This window comes from Oryctolagus cuniculus, chromosome X (assembly GCF_964237555.1).
Source record: "Oryctolagus cuniculus chromosome X, mOryCun1.1, whole genome shotgun sequence".
Classification (NCBI taxonomy): domain Eukaryota; kingdom Metazoa; phylum Chordata; class Mammalia; order Lagomorpha; family Leporidae; genus Oryctolagus; species Oryctolagus cuniculus.
The window spans coordinates 108,279,057-108,304,729 of NC_091453.1; the positions used below are offsets into that span (position 1 = coordinate 108,279,057).

Sequence of the window (25,673 nt, forward strand, 5' to 3'; positions counted from 1 at the left end):
AACTTTTGGTTCTTTACTCAATTGTTTCTTAACTCTAAGTTCTTTAGGGGCTTGATGATATATGCTTCCTAAGCTACCAGAGATTAAGAAGCAGACAGGCAAAAAAGGGAAGAGAGATTGAGTCTGAAAACAGATACACCCCAGGGCACGAAGAAGTCCATGACTTACTGGCCTGCAGGGTGTAGATATGGATCCTGAGTTGTAGACTTAGAACCTCTGTTCCTGTCGCATCCACTACCTAATGTCCTTAGAGGCAACAAGGCACCGTGGGAAGATCAGGAGAGGCCCACATTCCTCTGCTGAACATGGGAAAGGGTGTAAAACGTCTTAGAAATGTTTTCATTTAAAGTGATCAAACTAAACAAGATTGGTACTGAACACACGAAGCATGATTGTAATGCTTGCACACACACACACACACACACACAGAGAGAGAGAGAGAGAGAGAGGCACTGTATAGATGGCCCCAGACTTAGAATGGTTTGATGGAAGATTTTTCAACTTTGAGATGATATAAAAGCCATGCGCATTCAGTAGAAATTGTACTTCAGATGTTGGATTGTGATCTTTTCCTGGGCTAGCAGCTTGATTGTCTGGTGATGTTGGGCAGCGGCAGCAGCAGAGCACAGATCCGTCAGTCCCACAATCCCAAGGGGAGAACACTCACAGTCTACAATAAATTGTGCTATTGGGATAGGCCGGTTGGTGGGTCAGGGCTATTCAACGCATTTCCCACTTATGACAGTTCCAACTTAGGATGCGTTTATTGGGACATTAGCCCAATCGTAAGTCAAGGAGCATTTGTGTTCTGTGAAACACACTGAATTCAGCTTTCCAGATTTTTTCCCTCGCAGGCAATACAGTTCTGGTTTGGGGGGGAGGGTAGAACGTATTCCATTAATGTACCAACCGTCACCCGGATCCTTGATTCTCTGAACTCTTCAAACTCCTCTGGGACAAGTAGCATGTCCAGTGCAGCCTTGCTTCCCCCATTGGCTGGCAGGTCGCCTCAGAGCAGACATCACTCAGCATGAGAACTGCTGTTTCCTGTCCTGAGGCCCAGCCACATGGACACACGCTTTTACTGGTGTGAGCACAAAATTTATTTCCTTTCGCAAAAAGGGATAAGATAATGCCTTATGTTTTGTTTCTTTTTTATTCCCCCCCGTGTTTCAAATTTGTTGCCTTTTTGATGCTTCCAACCACACACTGCACAGACACCTTCAGGGACTGCTCTCCGACAACTCCCAGACCGCGTTCCTGTGCCAGAACCGATGGCTTGAAGAGAAACAGCTTGTGGATAGCTTTCGGTTCATTTTCCTAGAGAGGCAGTGCTTTCCGCTTGCTCACGCAGAAGCTCAGCTGTCACTTTCTCACACAGGAATACAGGCTGCAGGAAACCTCCTGTCATTTATGCACTGACCCGAGAGTTTTGAAATGTGCAAAGAAGCAGTGTCTTGATCACTTATAAATTGTATCTTTTAAACATATTTTATTGAGTAAAAACTTATGTAGAGCCTCCCACCTGATGAGCTCTAGTCTAAGTAATTTATAAATTTAATGAAATGAAGCTCATCTTTTTTTTTTTTTTGACAGGCAGAGTGGACAGTGAGAGAGAGAGACCGGTCTTCCTTTGCCGTTGGTTCACCCTCCAATGGCCACCACGGCCGGCGCGCTGTGGCTGGTGCACCGCGCTGATCCGATGGCAGGAGCCAGGTGCTTCTCCTGGTCTCCCATGGGGTGCAGGGCCCAAGAACTTGGGCCATCCTCCACTGCACTCCCTGGCCACAGCAGAGAGCTGGCCTGGAAGAGGGGCAACCGGGACAGAATCCGGTGCCCTGACCGGGACTAGAACCCGGTGTGCCAGTGCCGCAAGGCGGAGGTTTAGCCTAGTTAGCCGCGGCGCCGGCCTTAAAAATATTTTGATAACTATATTATTTCAACATAGTTGGTTTCCTTAGTAATCCTTGGTATTTTATTTCATGCATTTCAGAACCTTATTCAGGTAAGAGGGCCATGGCACCAAAAATGTTAAGGAACCTTTCTTTATATTCTCTTTAGTCATAGTCGGCTGAGGCTGGAGATTAAATGGGACAGAGATGGGAAGGCCTCAGGAATCCTGCATCCTCACTGCAGCTCCGTTATCTACTTAGCAGTGTGCCCCAAGGTGTGGTTCTTCACCTTTTGGGATTGTTTCCCTTATCTGTAATCAGGGTGAGGGAGCTGGCTCCCCCGCTGCCCCTGCCCCTGCCGGCTCACAGACTGTTGGGAAGATCAAAAGACATAATGCCTGTGCACAGAGTTGCTTTGAAAAACACTTTACCACTTGAAAGAAGGGCGAGAGCATATAAGGTATTTAGTGCGGAATATTAATGAGTTAAGACTGCAGAGGTCTGATCCCTTAGAGGGTTACTGGTGTTGGGGTGGTCTAACATTCAACACGCGTGAATGAATGCAGCTGGGCAGAATCCGCGCTACTGTGTCCTGCATAGCATTTTCCATGCAAGAGCTGATATCATCGCCAGGAGGCTGGGTAGCCTTGAGAGCGCACACCCATGTGGGATGGATTTCTTTTCCTTCTTCCCATGGCCCCAGTAATTAATTGCTTCTGCATGCCTTTGAGATCTTCTTGCAAGATAGAAAATTCAGGCAAGCGGAGAGCTTCAAAGCTTACTGTCTAACTGAAACACTGGGAGGCTGTGATGGATCTTGGGCCGTGGGAGAGGAGATAAGGCCCCTTTGGCCTCCTGGTTAATGGGATGTGTTCTTTCCTGTGGTGGGAGGGGTGGAATTGGAAGGACACTAGACTACAATTGGGAGACAGCAGAAGGAAGGTTCCTCCCGATGGCAGGCATGGGCCAGGCATTACCTACATCTTCTGGAGCGTTGTTTCATAAAGTATCCTGACGTCCTCTGAGCCGGCAGGTCTCGTTCTTCTTTTCATTTACTGTGTGGATTTACGGAATCTCCAATATGGTAAAGGTAGCTCTGGCATAATCAAAGCTGTGTGATGCTGATTACTAGTTGAACAATGATTATAGCTTTTTATTGGGCATTTACTTTGCCAGGCATCCTACTGGGCATTTTACATCATTTCATATATATTCTAGTGTGCAGGAATCACTAATCAATGTTAGATTTTTTGAAAAAAAGATTTATTTACTTGAAAGGCAGAATGATGAGAGAGTGAGAGAGAAAAAAAGAGAGGAAGGAGGGAGGGGGGAGAGAGAGGGAGGGGGGAGACAGAGGGAGAGAGGGAGAGAGAGGGAGGGGGGAGTGAGAGGGAGAGAGGGAGGGAGAGGGAGAGGGAGGGGGGGAGAGGAGGAAGAGGGAGAGAGAGAAAATCTTCTATCTGCGGTTCCACTCCTCAAATGGCTATAACAGGTGGGGCTGGATCAGGCTGCAGTCAGAAGCCAGGAACTCCATCTGAATCTCCCACGAAGGTGGCAGGGTCTTAAGCACTTGGGCCATCATCTACTGCTCTCCAGGCACATTGACAGAAAGCTGGGTGGGAAGTGGAGTGGCTGGGACTTGAATGGCAGTCCAGTATGGGATATGGGTGTCCTAGGTGACAACTTAGCCACTGCACTACAGTGCTTGACCCCAGCACTGGCTTTCATCATTATTAGTATGCATAAGAATGTAGCTTATTTAGAGTGGTACACAGCGCTCAGTTAACATTTACTGAGCAACTTCATTGCACCAGGTCCTAGGCATGTGGCAGTAAGCAAGACAGATGAGGACCATACTTTCATGGACCTTACAGCTTGGCGGTAGTGGGGGCACAGACAGAAATAGTTCAGGTCTCAAGAGCAAGACATCATTACCACCTCATCCACATAATTCATGGTTGATTAACACACTGAGATTTTGTGCTTTTCACTAAAGGGTGCTGGACTTAATTCAATGGGTTAAAAGTGCCTCTTCTACCTCCTTGAAGGCAAAAGCCAACCACATTCATTTTGTATCTCACAGTGCCCGGTAGTGTCTGAAACAGAGTAAATGTTTGGAATAGTTTGAACAGATGAATTTTCTTTTTTCTTAAAGATTTACCTTATTTATTTGAAAGGCAGAGCTATAGAGATAGAGATCTTCCATCCACTGGTTCACTCTCCAAATGGCTGCAATGGCTGAAGGCTGGGGCAGGCCAAAGCCAGAAGCCAGGAGCTTCATACAGTCTCAAACGTGGGCGCAGGGACCCAAGCACTTGGGCCATCTTCCACTGATTTCCCAGGTGCATGAGCAGGGAGCTGGATCAGAAGTGGAGCAGCTGGGACTCAAACTAGGGCCCATATGGGATGCTGGCACTGCAGATGACAGCTTAACCCGTTACGCCACAGTACCGGCCCCCAGATGAACTTTCTTTTTCGAGATCCTGCAACATGATGTAGCCCCACAGTTCTTGGGTGAATAAAAAATATTTTTGCAAAACGCAGGTGAGGTCCTCAATTTTAACTGACTCCAAATCATAGTAAGTTTGATTGGAAATTCATTTTGGGCCAGGCGTTGGTTGGGAAATGCAGATGCCTTCTTGTGAATCTTTACCACCACTCTGTGACAGGTAATGTAATATTCCTCCTTAATTTTGCCTACAAGGAAATTGAAGCTTTCAGTGTGTCCATGTAATTTGCCTAAAGATACCCAGCCTGACTGCATACTAGGCGCTCAGCAGATGGTAGCAATTCTGAAAAATGAAATCAGTTTATTGCATGGACTACCCAAGACAGCTTAGAATCCCAAGGGCTCACAGCTCTGCTGGTGAGTCGAAAGTTCTTGTATGGATACACTGTCTTTTCAAATAATACAGTTTATTCTTCATTATATGAATAGCACACATTTTGTGGCTTGAACTTTTAAAAATACTCTAACTTGAACATCAATATGTGTCTAATTTTCTCTGAAAACTAACTTTTTCATTTGTATTGAAGTTTTTAAACAAGCAATATTAATTAAAAGAATTGGACCTAGAGATATCACAGGACTGGGGAACAAGATGAAACAACCATTTGTGAACGGGGCCATCAAAGAAGGAGGTACCTTTCTCTGAAGGGAGGAGAGAACTTCCACTTTGACTATGACCCTGTCTGAATAAGATCGAAGTCGGCGAACTCAAAAGGCTTCCATAGCCTTGGCAACTCATGACTAGAGCCTAGGGAGATTACTGACGCCATAAACAAGAGTGTCAATTGTTAACTGTTAAGTCAACAACAGGAGTCACTGTGTACTTTTTTTTTTTTTTTTACAGGCAGAGTGGACAGTGAGAGAGACATAGAGAAAGGTCTTCCTTTGCCGTTGGTTCACCCTCCAATGGCCGCGCTGATCCGAAGGCAGGAGCCAGGTGCTTCTCCTGGTCTCCCATGGGGTGCAGGGCCCAAGGACTTGGGCCATCCTCCACTGCACTCCCGGGTGGGATCTGTCCTTAATGTGTTGTCCAATGTGAAGTAATGCTATAACTAGTACTGAAACAGTATTTAACACTTTGTGTTTCTGTGTGGGTGCAAACTGATGAAATCTTTACTTAATATATACTAAATTGATCTTCTGTGTATAAAGATAATTGAAAATGAATCTTGATGTGAATGGAATGGGAGAGGGAGTGGGAGATGGGAGGGGTGCGAGTGGGAGGGAAATTATGGGGGGGGAAGCTGTTGTAATCCATAAACTGTACTTTGGAAATTTATATTTACTAAATAAAAAATAAAAAAAAGAAACAACCATTTGTAGAACAACAGAAGGCTTCTACTCATTATCTGGGAAAAAATCTAACTACTGTATCATAAAAATAACAAATCTGCAATATTTCAAAATTTTGGGGGAACAACAGAATCATAAATAGCACTGAGAATTTGTAAGGTAAAATAGCATCATTAGCAGATTTCTCTGGTGAATGAGAAAGATTATGAGAGATGGTATGTGCTACAGTTTGATTATACGACACAACACAAGTGTATTCCATTTTTACACCTTATAACAACTCTGGACTCATATATTATGGTTCTCCAGAGAAGCTGAACCAGTGGCAATTTTGAGTCCAGTTTGCGGCTGTCTGGAGGCAGAATTCCTTCCTTGGGTGACCTTAGTCTTTCCAATTAAGGCCTGCAGCTGGTTGGATGAGGCACACCCACATCATGGTGGGGGATCTGCTTTACTCACTCTATGCTGGTTTTAAGTGTGAATCATATTGAAAAGACACCTCTGGGGCCAGCGCTGTGGCATAGTGGGTAAAGCCACCGCCTGCAGTGCCAGCATCCCGTATGGGTGCTGGTTTGAGACACGGCTGCTCTACTTCCGATCCAGCTCTCTGCTGTGGCCTGGGAAAGCAGTAGAAGATGGCCCAAGTCCTTGGGACCCTGCACCTGCGTGGGAGACATGGAAGAAGCTTCTGGCTCCTGGCTTCCCATCGGCACAGTTCCAGCCATTTTGGCTAATTGGAGAGTGAACCAGCAAATGGAAGACCTCTCTCTCTCTCTCTCTCTCTCTCTCTCTCTCTCTGCCTCACCTTCTCTCTCTGTGTAACTCTTTCAAATGAATAAATAAATCTCAAAAAAAAAGATACCTCTGGGGGCAGGCATTGATGCAGCTGTTAAGATGCCACTTGGGATGCCCGTATCCCCTATCAGAGTGCCTCGGTTCCACAGCCAGCTCCAGTTCCAGAGTCCAGCTTCCTCCTAATGCAAACTCTAGGAGGCAGAGGGTGATGGTCCAGGCAGGTGGCTCCCCGCCACCCACATGAGAAATCTAGGTTAAGTTTCAGGCTTCTGGCTTTGGCCAGACTCAGCCCTGGCTCTTGTGGGCATTTGGGAAGTGAACCGTGGATAGAAGACCTCTGTCTCTGTCTCTCTGCCTTTCAAGTAAAATGAACAAAATATCTTTGCACCAACACCTATATCAGTTTGATCAAGTAATCGGGCACTATAGCGTAGTCCAATCACAGTGAACCTCCCAATCAGGCTGTGTATGACACCGACAGGGGGATCAGAAAGTGAAAATACACAATGTAAGCAGATGAAGTGAAGGAGAGCAGTGTTTAGGTGTGGCAGCTGTTGTCTTAAAATCCCACTTTTATTTATTGTAATTAAATAAGAAGTAACTGATGAGCGGAACATTTCCCTTGATGGCATAGATATTGTGAAACTAAGGCTGTGCAAGAGCCCCTGAGCCTGATGAATCAGAGGCTTCCACAGCGCTGGTGACAGAGACGCTTCCGTGAGGAAGCTGTGCAGAAACAACCCTCGCTTCGTGCTGGTGCCACAGTGGGAGCTGCAGGGGGAAGCCAGCTTTCAGCACGAATGGGCTGCTCTGGACGCAATTCTAGTTGTCAAGGCAGCTTGGGCATCTTCTTCCAACAGCCTGGGAACCCCAAGGAAGAACTGGAGACGACCTACTCAGGGAATACTTAGTTATTCAAAACAGAACACCAAACTGAGGTATAAAAAGAGATATTTATCTTTTAAAAATACAACTTTGAACACTACTGACATTTCATTTACAAAGTCTGTTTGGGACGTGTTGTGCACTGGCTTTGCTAATTCAGTACATTCTCTTACCTTCAATAGAAACTTAGGGAGGGCATGTTTGTGTTATTTTAGGTGCTGCCACTACCACCATTGCCACCAGACACACACACACACACACACACACACACACAGGCCATCTCAGGATATTAGCTCCACCCTTACCCTGTCTTCTCCCTTTTCCACTGACTGAGCAGGACTTCCTGATTGGCCTGCTTGCACCCTGCCATTGCAGTCTGTGGTTGGGCACTGCAGAAGAGGAGGTACCACCAGCGATCAGCACACCACATGGAGCTGACCTGTGGGCAGGAAGCCCCACGTGCCTTGGCCCATTGTTACACATTAAGCCATTACTATTAACACTCATATCAACTCTTTGCAGACATTCGGCATGAAGCCAACATAGCACTTATAGCGGTACACGGTTTGCAAGTCAACTCACGGACAGCACAGGAAAAGGGACTGTAAGGAGGCCACAGGGGAATGGATGTTAAAATAAATCCCTTTGGCTAAGGTGTGTGGGTGTGCGCGCATTGTGTGCGAGCCCACATGCGAGTGTATTTTAATTCATAGAAAACTAAACATGCCCTCCTTTAAAAGCAGACTATTTACAAGTGATTCTGAATAGCACGAACACATGCCAGTCAAACTGGATACTTGCCTTCTGCGAATGAATACATACATCCAGGTTTTGTTTGTAAAATTCTGAAATAGAGCTTTTGTTTGCTATATTAGAGAAAATAACTTTGGAACATTTGTCAACTTTTGGTTCATAGTAATTTTGCAAAAAGCCACAAACCATGCTTTGTCATTTACAGGGTAAACTTGGTTAAGCACCTTCTAGAAGACACTGATGTGTTACTCAGTTACTGGTCTACTGGGGATGGGAAAGACAATGGCAGTTACACGAATACTGAGGTCCCTCCCGTTCCTTTCACCAGCAGCAACACTGATGTGAAGAGAGGGTTGCAAACACAAATCACATACAAATCATCGAAAACATTTCAGTTAACAGTGTTGAAAATAAAATGCCAAGGTCTACAACAGTAGTACAGACACTGAAAACACTTCCAAACACTCTTTAGCCTCAGGACGTTTTCAATAGCACTAATAAGAAAAGACAACCAATTGCCAGAAAGGGGAGAAGTTACAGCACTGGAGGTTTGAGGCAATTTCTTCTTAGGGCCTGTAGCTCGAGGTGCTGTTCTAGGATCCTTATGTTAACTCTGCCGATATTCCAGGAATGAAATACCAAATGTAAAGCAATTTCCACTTGAAAACCATCGAAAATATAAATCGCTTTCTAATCTTGTCCAACATACATTTATTTCCAGGATCCTAAGTTGTTAGGCAAAGAGATTCAGGTCAGTTTCAAGCCCTCAAAGCCACAGAATTTCCATCTCTTCTCCAGGCTGGCTCCAACTCCAGTCATTTCCTGCTTGAAGGTATGCTGGAGTCTACTCATGAGACCTTCCACATCACTGGTGCAGATCTGCAGGACAGAGAGGACACCTCCATTGAAAGCCAGTTCCGCTCTCCCAACCTGGTGCCTTTTTCTTTTCCCTGGCATTGCCTGCTTGAGAATGCTGATATGCATGGGTGTATGTGTGTGTGTGTGTGTTGGTAGAATGACTGCCAGACAGACAGCAGTGTTCCTCTGCCTGACCACCAGATAGAGGCCACTGAGCTGACTACTGGAAAGAGCTGGTGTCAGTCATGCAGAGAGGCCTGGGTTTGTAGTCACTGCTCAGTGCCGGTGATGCTATGTGCAAGCCCACTGAAGCTGCCAAGTAATCTGGGAGGGGAGGGAGGCAGAAACGGCTGCCAGCAGAGCAGAATTCTTCCCACACACATTGGTTCACAAAGGAAAAAATAACAGGAACGAGGAATACTCTGTGTTCCTACTTCTGTGCATTGGCGCCATCCTCCCCGCCCCTTGAATCTCTCTCTCTCTCTCTCTCTCTCTCTCTCTCTCACACACACACACACACACACACATACACACACACACCTCAATACATCAGCAAACATAAAATAATTCTGGGAAGCATTCTTGAATAGCCATGAACCTGGTTACCGGGCCTTGCCTGAAAAGCACCAGGGACTCCTTCAAGAAAACTAGAGTTGTTCCAGAGGCTGGAGGGAGGGGGCCTCCAGCTCTGTTGGCGCTACTGCAGGCTCTCCCAGTACTACTCTGTCGGGAAGCCAAGGAGGAACTGGGTCTAGGATAGGAGCGGTCAGGCCTCCTTTTCAGTGCTGACAGCAGACCTGCCCCAGTTAAGCGAAAGAAGCAGGCTGCAAGGTACCATGCGCGATAGAATGCCCACATCAGAATCACAGAGAATGTTCACAGATATGTAAATAGGCTACAGGTACGGCACACATATAGAAGAGGGTCTGGAAAGTATGCCAAATTAGTAACAGTGATTACCCCGAGGCGCGGATTGTAAGTAAGTTTCACTTTCCCTTTATTTCTATACCGCTTGCGTTGTTAAGCATGATGTATGTATTTTTTTTCTGTAAATTAAAAAACAACCAGAGACTTCTGACTGACCCAGAGTTTAATTTCATAGTATTGCCACTGGCCACGTATCTTCTCCTTCACTGCCACCTGGGCTGATTACTGCAGAGCAGAATCGTTTGCACAGGGAAGGAGGAGCAGTGCTAGCCAGAGTGGAAACAAGCGCCACGGCGAAGGATGCAGCGCCACACTGGGAGCATGGGGAAGCAGTAAGACGCCCAGCTGGGCCAGTGCCACCGTGGAGAGGGTGGGTGCTTACACGGCCCAACATTCTGGGCATCCACTAGGAGTCTGCACTCCATGGCACTTCTCAAGAGGCCCAGGCCTGGGAAATAGTGAGTATACTCCACGAACAGGTTAAACTGAATGCTGCGTCTAAAAAACCTGCCTCATGAGCCTATTCACTCTGAGGGGTCCAAGTCCCCTTCAGCCTCTAACAGACACCCTTGACTTCCTAGGGAGTTGGTACTTACCTTGCTGCAGAGTGACCCCAAGGACTAGCATCTGGGGCGAGAACCGACCTATGAGATCAGCTATGAGCAAATATTCAGTCTGTGTTATAGATGATCTTAGCTCACTGTTTCATCTTTTTAATATTTTGCTTGTGGACAGTAAAGTCACCTATTCACAAGGAAGCCTGCATTCTCTTGCACCCCCATTTTGGGCCCCCACATACCTGATTATCAAGACGATGCAAGTAGGAACAGATATATTCAATGCTTGCTCCAAAAGGATGAACGTGAAGGAATGTGGAAATAATTCCTACAGAGACAAGACCATGCAGGTTACACTTGACCCCTGTATTCCTTGAGGTTCCACATGCTAGCGAATAGCCAGCAAGAGCTGTCTCACGTGTATGTGTACAATACAAATATACTGGGTGCTATTCTAAGTTTACATATATTTTACTCATTTGATCTTTTTTTTTTTTTTGACAGGCAGAGTTAAACAGAGAGAGAGAGACAGAGAGAAAGGTCTTCCTTCCGTTGGTTTACCCCCTAAATGGCCGCTATGGCTGGCGCTGTGCCGATCTGAATCCAGGAGCCAGGTGCTTCCTCCTGGTCTCCCATGCAGGTGCAGGGCCCAAGCACCTGGGCCATCCTCCACTGCACTCCCGGGCCACAGCAGAGAGCTGGACTGGAAGAGGAGCAACTGGGACAGAATCCGGCGCCCCAACTGGGACTAGAACCCGGTGTGCTGGCGCCGCAAGGCGGAGGATTAGCCAAGTGAGCCGCGGCGCCGGCCTACTCATTTGATCTTTATTTTTTTTTTTTTTTTTTTTTTGACAGGCAGAGTGGACAGTGAGAGAGAGAGACAGAGAGAAAGGTCTTCCTTTGCCGTTGGTTCACCCTCCAATGGCTGCCGCGGCCGGCGCGCTGCGGCCGGCGCACCGCGCTGATCCGATGGCAGGAGCCAGGAGCCAGGTGCTTTTCCTGGTCTCCCATGGGGTGCAGGGCCCAAGCACCTGGGCCATCCTCCACTGCACTCCCTGGCCACAGCAGAGGGCTGGCCTGGAAGAGGGGCAACTGGGACAGAATCCGGCGCCCCGACCGGGACTAGAACCCGGTGTGCCGACGCCGCTAGGCGGAGGATTAGCCTAGTGAGCCGCGGCGCCGGCCCTCATTTGATCTTTATAATAACCCTGTGCAGGAGGTATTGCCACCCCATTTCACAGGTAAGGTGCATTTGAGACACAGAAAGTTGAAGCAGATTGTCCAAGGTCACACAGCTGATAAGTGTCAGAGCTGGTATTTGAACTCAGACATTTGCTCTCAACCGCCACACTTGCTGCTTCTCACTGTACTGTATCACATGCAGGAAGGCTGGCATTTGAAGTGGCTTCCATATTTAGTGATGGCTAGAGGCCATTTAAATTCTGGAATTTTACAATGAATTTAGATTGTGTCGGGTTTTTCCAATTCCTTTGTGCAATCTTTAAATTAAGACTTCAGCCTCGTAGGCATTAATAATGTCTTGCTGTTGTAGCAAACACACAAATCATGTACTTTGCCTGATTAACCTAGTGCCTCTCCCAAAAGAATCTGCTGATTGTATTGAGGTTTCATTTTGCGCGTGGCTCGGTAGGGAAAAGCCAAACATTTCATTCATGGCTGCCTTGAGTGGTCACTAGCATTTTGTGCTTAGAGCCCCTAATGGCTTCGCATACAGAATTCTGATAGCAATTTCCAGCCTTGAGGAACGCGCAGCATCTCTCCCCGGTCTGCCTCTGGGGTGACTGGCAGCTGCACAACGCTGCCTTGATTGCTCTGGCCACCAGGTTAATTATTTCAATACTTCATTTTCTGGCAACAGGTGGAAATTGTTCATGAGTAGACTATTTCTTTTTAAAACTTTTTGGATTCACCTCCTTTCATAAGATCTTAGGTACATCAAATAGCTCTGGACTGGAGTCTGCGGAAAACGGTCAGGGAATAAAAGTGCAATTTAATTTGGCTCATAAACCACAACTTTTCTATCCCTTTAAGAGGCTGACAAAGAATAGCATACATTTAAGTTGTACTTTGAAGTTCAATCAGTTCTTTGTGTGAAAATCTTCCAAATATTAGACGGCAAGGAGTGTGTCTGGGAGTGCCAGGAGGAACTGATGGTGGACTCAAAATCAGTTCAAAAGGGCCCTTATTACAGCACACGCTGCTTTCTTCTTAGATTACTAGGTAAACTGAATTTCTAAACACTCAGGCGAGCTGGGAAAAATTCTGGAAGACAGTCCACTTTCAAAGAAACTGCAGACATCATGGCAAGAAAAGCCATCAAACGCCAAGAAATAGCTCCATAGTTTTAGAAACACTAAACATTTTTGTTGGTCCACATCCAAAGAACCATTTTTAAAAACAGATTTCCCCCTCCCTCTGTCGGTCCAAAACTACCTTCCTTAAAAAACAAAACAAGAAACATGTACTTTAAGAATCTTTTTTTCTAGGCCTATCCACTTGCAGAGGGTTCCTTCTACTCTCAGAACTTCTCTGACAGGTCTCCCTGTTGCCATGCCAATTTGTTAAGAATTTTAAGTTGGAAAACGCTAAAAGTTGTCACTTTTCTTAAAGACTCAATGGCAAATCTCCCGGTGCATCTTTATTAACATATCAAAGAGTTAAGTCTGAGTATAATATCTATTTCCAAGGGAGGCAGATATATCTTAAAATATGCAGAAGCCAGTGGGTAAGGAGGACTTTTGTGAGTGGAGTGGCACTACCGTGTGCTTACCTTCCTTGCAGGCAGCTAGGATTATCTGCTGTGCTGTAAGGACAGCCCTTCTTAAATGACTGCATATTTTAGAACCTCAGACTGCCACTGCTCTCCAAATAGAATAAAACGCCAACAAGCGATGGTTACCTCTACATGCTGTAGGTGCAAAGTGGTTCTATTTACTGAGGGCTTACCATGTACGGGATCAGGTCTGTGCTAATGGGTTTGGTTGAATTGTTCCATTTAATACTTGCCACTGCCATTTGAGGTAGGTAACATTAGTATGTCCATTTTGCAGATGGAAGAACTGAAGCTCAGAAAAGAAATAGTGGGGCCAAGAAGGGAAGCCAGGTCTGTTTGATTCTTTTTTTTTAAAAAAAAGATCTATCGATCTATCTATCGATCTATCTATCTATCTATCTATCTATGTATCTAAAAGGCAGAGCAAGCAAGAGAGAGAGAGGGAGAGTGTGAGATCTTCTATCCACTGGTTTACTCCCCAGGTGGCCACCACAGTATTGCCTGGCCCAGGCTGAAGGAACTGTTCCCAGGGTCCAGGAACTCCATTTGAGTCTCCTACATGGGTGGCAGGGGCCCAAGCACTTGGGCCATTATCTGCTGCCTTTCCAGGTGCATGAGCAGAGAGCATCTGGAACTCTGATATGGAATTGCAAGAGGGGGCTTCACTTGCTGCGACACTAGGCCAGCCCTATCTGATTCTTTAACCATTTGTGCTAACTTGCCTCTGAATAAATTTTCTTACAGTGTGATCATGCATTAGCTATTTGGAACCGAGCAGTGTTCACACACAGCCTTCTGAGTCATCAACCAATGTGATATAATAATAAAAAAATCAGTTTTGCTCCTGGTTCCTGGCACACAGCTCCTAAAATCCTTGGAATTTCCAAAGCCCTAAGAGTGCCTTTGTGTGCTAATGAGATGACCGGTGGCGGGGCCACTGGATAGATAGCTTCAGTATGGGGGCTGGCTGCCAGGACCAAGGCAGGATTAGAGCACACCCCACAACAGGGAGCGGAAAGGCACTGAAGACTGACTTAACCAACAGTGGCCAACGATTTCAACAATGACGACCACGTAATCACACTTCCATAAAAATTCCTAAACAATGGGGGTCGGAGGGCCTCCCAGTTGGGAGATAACTGGGAAAGTACCGCACCCAGAATTGGTACGGAAGCTCCGCACATCCCTTTCCAGTACCTTGCCGTAAGCACCTCTTCCATTGGCTCTTCCTAAATTGTTTCCTTTATGATAAACTGGTGAGAATAAGTATGGTACTGTCCTGACTTCATTCTAGTAAATTATCAAACCTGGGTGGGGAGTCGTGGGACCCTTTGACTTTGTAGCCAAATCACACAGGGTGTGGGTTGCTTGGGTGCCTGACATTTGAGCCTGGCTTCTAAGGTGCGGACAGTCTTGTGAGATTGAGCCCTTGAACCGATGGGATCTGGTGGTAACTTCAGGTAGTGTCAGAGCTGTAGTGAATTAAATGATAGGAACCTAGTTGCTGTCAGAGATTTGGAGAAGTGGTCTTGGACAACAGGCTATGTCTGTGGTGCCGGGAAGTGGGGAAAACCTCTCCTATGGTGGCAGAAGTGTCAGAGTGAAAACAGCTCAGCCAGTAACCCGGAAAAACTTGGGGGGCACATGCTTGCTCCAGAGACTCATCTGGAAAGGCTGTTTGCCAAACAGGGTCTGCACTGAATCCCTCAGTGGACATGAGAGGGCTGAGCTATCCTTGCACAGAGATTTTTATAAAAAAAAAAAAAAAAAAAAAACACCCTGTGCTGCTTCTGCTGACCCTGTCTTAGCATAGTGCTTTTACTGGTACACTCGGCGTGGTACTGGCTACAGGAAACCTGAAGAGCTGCTGGGAGCTGCTGTTAGCTGCTGTTAAGAAATTTTATGGAACTGTGTACTTGCTCTTACTCCATCATCCTTGGGATTCTGGGTTCTCAAACCGTCATGCCTCATGAACACATAGCATATGCTTATTAATCTCAGGTAAACCCCTCCCCCTCCACCGTGCCCTGTGCACTGGATGCATGTGTTGGCTTCCTTACCCACTAGCAGCGCCTCTCGTTCAGATTTGATGGGACTGCTGTTCATGGTCTTCTCAAGAGGGTAATCACTCTCTTGGCTTGATGCACACAGTCTAGAAGCACAGCTTTCCTGCGGGAATAACATGTCTCCTAGGTCACCTCATCTCATGTAGTGATTGTGTTGCTCTTAATGAATTATACAACAAATTATACAACAGGTAACTTCTTAATTGCAAAAGCAGTACTGCCAATTTTATTATTGGATGGAAGGAAAATAGCCTAACTTAACCAAAGTACCCCAGATAACCTGAAGCTTCTTTACATGGCTTCAACATAGAGAAATTTAAGCATTTATCTCCACCTGCTCCCCCCGCCCCCACCCTGCCGTCATCTTCTTGACTCCATGCAAGTAACCTGGGGAAGCTGACCCAGTATTTATTGTCCACTAAGTAGATGCCAGACACTGTTTTGTATGTATCTCCATCTGAGGAAAGTGAGGCTCAGAGGTAAACTGGCTAAGATCACATTACTAGGAAATGGTGGAGCCAGGATTTCATTCTAGGATATGCACTGTTGAAAGGCCCATTCTTTGTACATTTTAGGTCCACATTCTGCTGATGGTAAACCCCATCTTTGAATGGAGAATCCCCATGTAGTCAATCCACTCACAGGCCATCAACTGTTGGCTTTTGAAGTAAACATTATAGCCTCTATCTATTGATTAGCGACTCCTCTCTCTGATAAGGATGCTAGCAGCTAGAATATTCCTGACTTTATAGCAAGAAAGGACTGTGACTTAAAACATCAGCACTCAGCAGCAGCCTTCTTTGTTGTTGAAAGTTTTTCTGGGCATAGTCGGTAGATTTCCTAAGAGATACTCAGGTGGGATCCATGGTCAGGAATCAAACTGAAATGTATCTCCACACCTTTCATGGACCTTTCTCTCTTTGAGTACACACAACATCGTCTTTGTATTATGCATGTGAAGAAGAGCCTTCAGAAGAAACAATAAAAGAAATCATTGCTTTAGCCTCGCTGCTTCACTTTTACGTTGTAAAAGCAAATGCTCTGGGCAGGTGGGGGGGGGGTGCAGATCCTGGCTGACTCAGATGCTTTGTCACTTTTTCCCTTATATGAGCCCTCAGCAGGGACAGGATTCTTTCCATTTTCTTTAAAGATGTCATCAAAGCTTCCAGGATGCTGTCTGTAAATGAAATGAATGGTCTACGCTGCGAGACATGTTGTTTGGTGGATTTACAGACTTCCTGGCTATAGTCAGAGGGGAACCCTTTCTTGATGACCTACTCAATCTTTAGCCTTTAGAATCCAATCCAGGCAGTAACCATTATGCCAAGTTTGATTTAAAATACTGGCTCACTCCTAAGCCACAGGTCTCACTTCTGTTTGTAACCCCCTTAAAATATTAAACAATCCTGTAATCCATTTCTTAAGTGGAGAGTTTAACAGATTGAGGGTTGATTTAAGATGTGAAGATATCCTGAGACATTTTAGCCATCTTTAATAGAACTGTAGTCTTACTGAAACCTGACTTCAATTTTATTATAGCTGGCATTTTAAAAATTAGAAGGCATATTGAAGGGATGCTTATCACCTTGAATTTTCCTAGCACTTTCAGAGAGCCAGTCCTTTCATCAGTGAGGCAGACGTAAGCCACACTGTTATATTGCAAAACACTGACTAATAACTCACTTCGTGGCTTACTGTCAATAAAAGCAAACAAAAACAAAACAAAAAATCCCTCCTCACCAAAACTTATTGCTTTCCTTTCAACCTGAGATTATTTTTGCAGTCTAATGTGATGGCACTTTGCTTCCTAACCTAATTGTGTCAGGTTGAAATATTTGGTCACAAATCAGCTTCTAAAAGATCAGTTTATAATGAACTGTCATGAATTTCTCTAAAAGAGGCTTTGCTTAAAATAACAGGAAAAAACATACCCTGGCTATGTTTTGATTATCAGTTGGATTTTTCTCTTTGTCATTTTTAGCTGCCACTTTATGGTATATTCAGTTTCAGAACTGGAAGCACTTATCCTGAGGCACAATATGGCAAGTTTCTACTAGTTCACTAGACCCTTTGCTTCTTTAAATGAAACACTTTACAAAGGAGAAAGCTGGTTACACTAAAAATGTCCTTAAGTCAATCTGTAATATCAATCCTACAATGTCTGGGGAGATAGATAGCCTTACCCTGATTTGAGCATTAAACCATGTGCAGAAATACCACATTACCCCCTAAATATTTACAATTTGTAATGCATCAGTTAAAAGTAAATAAATAAATGATTCTAAGCATCAAGTCATTAGTATAATCCTCCATCTCTCTACAGTGTTCTGGCTACCCATTCCATTTTATGCAGGAAGCAAAACAGAGCTATGTAGCAGCTCTGGGATATTTTAGAAACTCTGATAGTATGAGGGAAGTCCTGATAAGTAGAGCAGTTTTGGCACTTTTCAATTAAATCCTTGATAAATGAAATTCTCTGGGATTGTGCTCGTTTCTTTAATAGTACCTACAAAACTGGAAAGCGAGTTGGTTTTATGAAGTGGAAGAATTAAAAGCATATTGCAAATGGCCTCCAGAAAACACTTTCAGTCATTCATTTGAAGTACACCAAGGTTGCTGGTTGCTAATGGCACTCTAGGGGAAGTCGCTGTGCTGATAAACACATCCAGGGCCTGCATGCCTGGCGTCTTCCTGAACTGAACACAGAAGATACGGAGCATCAGCTCTTAGGATTTGTATCACTACTGATTCCTGACTCTTGATCCAAGTTCCTAATCTTCTATTCATCTGAGAGACTAACGTCAGTTCTGGTCAATGGGCCTTGTTTTTCAGAGGTGTAACTTTAGCTCAGTGTTCAGGCATCAAGCACATTGGAGAGGTACAATAAGGAGATGCCCATTCACAGACCTTAAACACCTTAAGTAGAGCATTCATCTGGTTTATGGCTATGATACACTAATGTGTCTACATATCAGTAGACTCCTAAGAGGTCCTCAAAGGTGGCTCTTATTGCTCCAGGTTCTGGCTTAAGTCCCACTTTGTCTTCCCTGTTGCTGTCTTCCAGCTTTAGAATACGCGTCTCCTTGTTTCTTCCCAAGGCTTCCCGCCTTTGGAGGTTGGCTATTACTCTTGTCTGCAGCTGCTCATTACTACACTAAATGGAGACTCTTCAAAGAAATGTGAATATCCTAGCTGTACTTTATAAAGGGCTCAAGTAAAGACATTGTGTGGCATTTGAGGTTTCGATGTTGCTATTTGCTTGAAATGAAGCAGGGAAGATGTGTACACTCTTGTCTTGCCCAAGAGAAGAGGCTGAGGAATTTTAGGAATGGACTGATTTCTTCTTCATTGAAAAATATATTCTCCAGAACCCTTAGACGTGCCAAGGACTCATATCTAAAAGCAGAGCCCTTGATTCAAGAATTACCCAGAAGAGGGATTCTGAACCCCAATCAGGCAAAAATTCCATTTCTTTCAAGGCATTTTTACTGTCACTGCAAAGGAGAGAAAGTGGTAAGGGAAAAGGTTCACTTAGCACTCAGGTACCTTTTCTTTCAGATTTTCCAACATTTTTTCCACCTGTAACTTGTCGTCTTTGAGTTTTTCAAGCTCAGCTTCTTTCCTTTTGTATTCTTCTTGGACTTTGAGTAGGTGCTACAAGACAGACCCAAGATAATCAAGTCAGTAATTAAGGAGCTAAACTTCCCTTAAAATGCTTGGCTGAGGTTTGGTATCAAGTGATCGTGCCTCATTTCCCCTCAGCACAATCATTTTTCCATGCAGTGTTTGGAAGCATAAAGGGACTCTCCTCACTTTAAATTATTTTATCTGACTCCTACAAATCTGTTCATATTTTAGAAAGGCCCAAAGAAACTAACTGATCCAGTCAGTGACTTGACTTCTCCTATATTCTGGCCAGGGGTGAGGGCAGGGTGCAGTTAATACTGTGTGGGTAATATTGTCATTGCTGCACAGAAGTGAAGTTGATATTGTAGAACAGCCTTGAAAATAACCATTTAAAAGCCATGTTCAATTTCTGTGAGGAAAGTGCTAAAGAATCCAACTTTCACACATTAGTTTTCCTATCAGAAGGCAGGGAATTGGGTTTGTCATTATTAATAATTACAATAATATTCTTTATTGAGTGCCTACTATGTGTTAAGCATTCTGTTAAGGGCTTATATTTATGCTCTCATTTAAGCCCCACAATAACCATGTGATACTGTAAGCCTTGGGGATTAGGGACGTCTCATAGATTCCCAAAGGCCATTCAGACAGTGAAGTGGTAGAGCTGGGATTTAAAACCAAGCTGGGTGAACTGCAGATTCCATGTTCTTAAGCAGCATATTATACTATACATCTTTTGGGATAAGATGGGAGAAATTTTTGTCAGTTTACAAGGCTATTTTCCAACAAAAAGTTATCCAAATGAGTGAATTTGATTTTTTAGGGGGCAGAAACCTAATTCCCCCTGAGATCTTTGAGGTGATGAAATGAAAAAAAAATAAGCTCATCATCTTCGAATTGCATGTAAGTAGCACAACTGTCTTTATGTGGCAGTTTCAAAAAAAAGGAAGAGGGATCAAAACAACAAAAATGTTTCCAAAGTCTAGCTTTTCAGAGCCTTGCAAAAGGCCATTAGAAGAGCTTAAAAAACACAGTACAACACACAGTGTCAAATTTCTTTGAAGTATAGCTGAGGAAATGCATTTTTTTGGTAAAAAGATCTCTGATATAATTTACATGGTCTAATTAAACTCCATGGTGACAGTAAAAGGAAAGTAAACATTACTTTACACATTTTGCTAATAGGAAAGGTGAAATATTAATGTGATATTAGTTGTCACACAGGAAGGCAATGATGGCAGAAGTAATAACTGGGGCCTGCTAGTGCTGAAGAGACTCTCCATTCATAATTTGTAACTTCCAACCACCAACTGGCTGTCTCCGAGATAATTCCAAGGCATTCAGTTAAACAATTTTTTGCACAATTTATGTTTTAAGGAAAATGGATGGTAGTATGGGATGACAGTACTCAGAAGTGCTACTCCTTTGCTATAGTGAACACAGATGTTGATCTTTTAAATTGAGAATCACTGTGGTGACAGTTACATAAAACATCTAGACATTGAGTCTCTATTATACAATGTCATATCTGAATGCCGCTGTAGTTTGATGCACTTGTTGACTTTTATACTTAGAATTATGTGGAGGTAAACTCATTCACACAGATGACTGAAAACCAAATAAAATGCAAATAAAATGCTATTGTGTGCCCAAAGCACTGATACTTGAAAACCCATAACATCCTTACTTCCACCCAAATTAAAGGTAGAATTCCTGCTATTCCTTCTAAAGGGCTGCATTATTTAGCATTCTAGTAACTAGATATTTATTAATCAGTACTTTTTCATATCTAAATAATTGAGGTTCTTCATAAACATCCTGAGGTCCTATCTATAAAGAAAATATTAATTACATTGAATGTAGTTTTAATGTTAAATATTTTCATTGAATGCAATTCTTTGAAAATTGGTGATCCATTATCAACTCTACATTAGCCTGCATATTTCATTAACTACAATACATCATCTCTTCTTCAGCCAAGCCAGAGACACCCTTCTAGAAAGCTCAGAAAACCAAAATGCCTTCACCTGTTGCATTCCCTGCAAGGCTTGCTGCAGGAGCTTTAGTTGCTGCTCCTTGTTTGGGTCGTCTTCTCTGTGGACTTTGCCTTGTTCTTGCTTGAGCAGTTCTACCTCATTCCGATAGGCATCAAGCTGCCAACGGAGGCTGTCATTTTCTTCCTTGAGAGCTTCCGCCTGTGATACTAAGGCTAAAAAACCAATATAAAATATTAAAACATATGGTCATTTTTCTTTGTGGCTCACCTGAGTACCCTGAGAACTTGGTATTTTAAATTAACATGTATAAAAAGCCTCTTGATGCGTAACTTTAGGTCTGAGTTAGCCATGGCAGAAAAACATGGACACAGAAGCATACAGGCCCGTTTTTGTAAATGAACCAAGATTCCAATGCATAAAAGTCCTCATCGTGGGTCATAGTCTCCACCTCAAATATAACTAAGATATTTCCAGGTAGCATGTTACTTTTATTTGAAATGCACAAACTACAAGAACTCTGTAATAATAAAATATAGGAATAATTATCTTAAACTCACAACTGCCTACACAATCATTTTCCTGACAGATGCTTTTTAAAAATGTAGCATTGACTACTGCTACAGAAGAAAGGTAAATGTAAAAGCTAGGATACAAGATTTTTGGTTTTAGGTCCCTCATGTAAGGAGCTTGGAAGCCTTTACTGTGTCTTAACAGTAAGCAAAAAGCTGTAATCAACAATTCTCATATATATCAGAGAAGTGAGGTCACAGGGAAAATTGCTGGCTCCCAAATTAGAGACACAGAAGAATATAACAAATCGCCTTTCTGGACCAGAAACTCATGAGCAGAAAGCTCCAGGGGACCCAGTGCCAGGGAAGTAAAACTAAACTCTAATAGACGAATATTTGGAGGCTCAGTGTGGACAAGCCCAAGAGTTAAAATCTCCAGGGAGATCCAGTCATGGGGTAGGGCTCACATACTTTTATTAGTTTGACCTACAGGTCATCTATAGGTTCTCACAATGAATATCAGAGAAACCTCCCTTGGGCTTCTGGCATGAGGAGGGAAAGGGCTCTTTTTAAATTTGAAATGGCACAGCATTCTGCCCTTCTTAACGAGGCCTGTTGTAAAGAAAATCTATTTCACCAGAGCTTAACCTTCTTGGGTATTATCAGAGCCTAACTGGTCTGGGAAAAGAAAATACCCAACGCCAGCCTCTTCAAGCCTATGATGGAAGGACTGAGAAGCACTGGTGAAGGTCACCAGTCCAGGCATATGTGCTCCCCAAAAGGATGAGACTTAATCATAGAACCAGAGAACTCTTCCCTCTCCCTACATTTTGCCACCTCACAAATAAATGTCTACTTGCCAGAGTTCCCATCACTCGATGCACCGTGTCTGGATTCTAACAAAAATTATAAGGCATAATGAACACAGAGTTTGCAGATACAACTACAGAACAAACATCAGAACCAGACTCAGATATGGTAATGATGTTGAAATTATCAGGCTGAGAATCAAAAAAACAACAACAACAACAAACAAACCATGATTAATATGCAAAGGGTTTTAATGGAAAAAGTAAATAACATGCAAGAACAGATGGGTAATACAGCGAGATGGAAATTCTAAAAAAGGATCAAAAAGAATTACTAGAGATTACTGAAAAGCACTGCAACAGAAATTAAGAATGCCTTTGGTAGGCCAGTAATATATTGGACATGGCTGAGGAAAGAGTCTCTGACCTTGAGGGCATGACAACAGAAACCTCTAAGAAGGAAAACCCATCTTGGTTCATTTGGGCTGCTATAAAAAGATACCATACACTGGGCAGCATATAAAGACTAGACATTAACTTATCATAGTTCTAGAAACTGGGAAATCTAAAATCAAGGCATCTGAATTTCAGAATCTGGTGAGTGCCCCCATCCTGGTTTATAGGTAGTACCTTCTAGCTGTGTCATCATATCACAGTGGGGCAAAGCAGCTCTCTGGGGTCTCTGTTATATGGGAACTAATCCTCATAAGCACTCTTCCCAAAGCCCCACCTCCTAATAGTATTGCACTGGTGATGAGGTTTCAGCACATGAATTTTGGGGTTCACAAACATCCAGCCCATAGCTAAGGCAGAGAAAAGAAGACTTAACAGTAACAAAATATCCAAGAACTGCAAGACAATTTCAAAAGGTAGAAGCATATGAATGGGAATATATGGAGTAGTAAGAGAAAAAAAAACAATCTTTGAAGCAAAAATGATGGAGAAATTTCCCCAAATTAATGTCAGACACAAAACCATAGATCCAGGAATCTCACACAACACCAAACAGGATCAATGCCCAAAAACCCTATCACTAGGCATATCACATTCAAACTTCAGAAAATCAAAATAAAGAAAAATGTTGAAAAAAAGCAAGAGGGGCCAGTGCTGTGGCATAGTGAGTAAAGCCAACGCCTGCAGTGCCGGCATCCCATATGGGCACTGGTTCGAGACCTGGCTGCTCCACTTTCTATCCAGCTCTCTGCTATGGCCTGGGAAAGCAGCAGAAGGTAGCCCAAGTCCTTGGGCCCCTGCACCCACATGGGAGACCTGGAAGAAGCTCCTGGCTCCTGATCGGCACAACTCCCGACTTTGCGGCCAATTGGGGAGTGAACCAGCAGATGAAAGACCTTTTCTCTCTCTCTCTCTCTCTCTCTCTCTCTCTGCCTCTCCTTCTTTCTCTGTGTAATTCTGACTTTCAAATAAATAAATAAATCTTTAAAAAAAGAAAAAAAATCCAGAAATAAAAACATACCTATGGAAAGAACAAATATACACATTACATCTGACTTCTTAGAACCCATGCAAACAAGAAAGTGGAATTATATATTTACTGAGTTAAAAGACTCACCAAACTAGAATTCTGTGCCCTGTGAAACTGCCCTTCAAAAGTGAAAGAGAAATCATTACTTTCCCTGAGAAACAAGCATTGAGAAAGTCTGTTACTAGTAAACCTGGCTTGAAAGAAGGTTAAAAGTTTTCTTCAGAGAGAAGGAAAATGATACGTCAGAAATTTGGATCTCCATAAATAAAGCACATCAAAGAATGAATAAGTAAAGGTAACATTAAAAATTTTCTTATTCTTGATTTAACATAATTGTTCAAAATAACAATATCAACAACGTATTAAACTCTCTGTGCATTTGGGAATACACACACACACACTTATATAAACTTACATATGCTTATGTACACATGACATGAATGACAGCAATGATACAAGGGATGAGAGGGAAGAATTAGAAATACATATATTTTTAAAAATTTTCTTTAAAGTATACCAACTTGATGCATTTCATAAATACAAATTCAGGGACACAGTAATTCTTCCCACCTCAACCTCCCTTCCTGCCCACACTCCCAACCCTTCTTCCTCCTCTCCTAGTCCCACTCTTAATTTTTACAAAAATTTACTTTCAGTTTTATACTTTCAGTTTCATTTATACCCATAAGGTCAACCGTAGAGTAAGTAGAGTTCAACAAATAGTATGAAAAAAAAAAAAACTTTCTCAACAGCAGAGACAAGGGCTATACATACACTACCAATGAGGTGGTATACTGTTATTTGAAAGTGTAATTGGATAAGTTGTAAAAGTATAGTGAAAATCTAGGGAAATCAGTACCAAAAAATTAAAAATAGAAATATAATTTGATATGCTAAGAAAGGAGAAAAATGGAATATAAAAGGCTCAACTGGAACCACAAAATGTAGAAAAAATGTGGAAGACAAAAATAGAAACAAAGACCAAGGGTAACCAAAAGAAAACATCATGGTAGGTCTTTATCCAATATTGCCAATAATTACCTTAAACATAATTGGTCTAAATGTACCAATTAACGGATTGTTAGAGTAGATCAAATAACAAGATCCAACCATATGCCATCCACCAGAAATCTACTTTAAATATTAGGATATCTATAGATTACATGAAAAGAGATGGAGAAAGATATACCATTCTAACACTAATAAATAGAAAGTGTGAGTAACTATATCAATTTTAGATAAAACTGACTTCAAAGTAAGGAAATTATCAGGAATAAAAAGGGGCCATTACATAGTATTAAATTGGTCAATATTCTAAGAAGATATAACAATCCTCAATGTTTACAAGAGTTTAACACCAGAGCATCAAAATACATGAGGCAAAAACTGACAGCACTTCAACAAGAAATAGATGAATGTTCCATTACAGTTGGAGACTTCAATACCTCTCTATCATAAATGGCTAGATCCAGAAAGCAGAAAATCTGTAAGGACAGAGTTCAACTCAACAGCACCACCAATCAACTGGACATTAATGACATCTGTATATTTATGTCATTCACCAAGAGCAAATTACATATTTTCTCAAGTTCACATAGAAGATTCACCAAGAGAGACTACATTCTGGACCCTAAAAATAAACCTCCAAAATTTTTAAAAGAATAGAAATCATATAATGTATGTTCTCAAACCACAGTGGAATTAGGCTAGAAATCAGTAACAGAAAGACAGCTGAAAAATCCCAATCTACTCAGAATTGAAAAGCTCCCGTCTAAATAACAGATGGGTCAAAAAAGAAATCTTCAGAAAAATGAAAAGATATTTAAGTAAATGAAAGTGAAAATGTAACTTATCCAATTCTGTGGGATACAGTGAAAGCACTACTTAAAGGGACATTTGTCATATTGAATGCATATATG

The 25,673-nt window shown here is 43.0% G+C and overlaps 1 protein-coding gene and 1 long non-coding RNA gene across 51 annotated transcripts in view; one reads left to right on the forward strand and one right to left on the reverse strand.

Annotated features, from left to right (window-relative positions):
* The window catches only part of LOC103351970 (uncharacterized), a 103,342-nt gene extending 97,625 nt beyond the window's left edge, over nucleotides 1–5,717 (forward strand). Inside the window, exon 4 of the long non-coding RNA XR_007912131.2 lies at nucleotides 5,246–5,717. This is a non-coding gene — a long non-coding RNA (uncharacterized lncRNA). The remainder of the gene's footprint in view (nucleotides 1–5,245) is intronic.
* Nucleotides 5,718–7,423: 1,706 nt separating this feature from the next.
* The window catches only part of ENOX2 (ecto-NOX disulfide-thiol exchanger 2), a 315,538-nt gene continuing 297,288 nt past the window's right edge, over nucleotides 7,424–25,673 (reverse strand). For all 50 annotated transcript variants that reach the window (XM_070066497.1, XM_017349914.3, XM_070066476.1 and 47 more), the window contains 5 exons: nucleotides 20,984–21,165; nucleotides 18,876–18,983; nucleotides 15,324–15,432; nucleotides 10,712–10,797; nucleotides 7,424–9,006 (listed from right to left, as the gene is read on the reverse strand). In XM_070066497.1, the coding sequence (XP_069922598.1) occupies nucleotides 8,875–9,006; nucleotides 10,712–10,797; nucleotides 15,324–15,432; nucleotides 18,876–18,983; nucleotides 20,984–21,165 (617 nt within the window). In that variant the 3' untranslated portion in view covers nucleotides 7,424–8,874. The remainder of the gene's footprint in view (nucleotides 9,007–10,711; nucleotides 10,798–15,323; nucleotides 15,433–18,875; nucleotides 18,984–20,983; nucleotides 21,166–25,673) is intronic.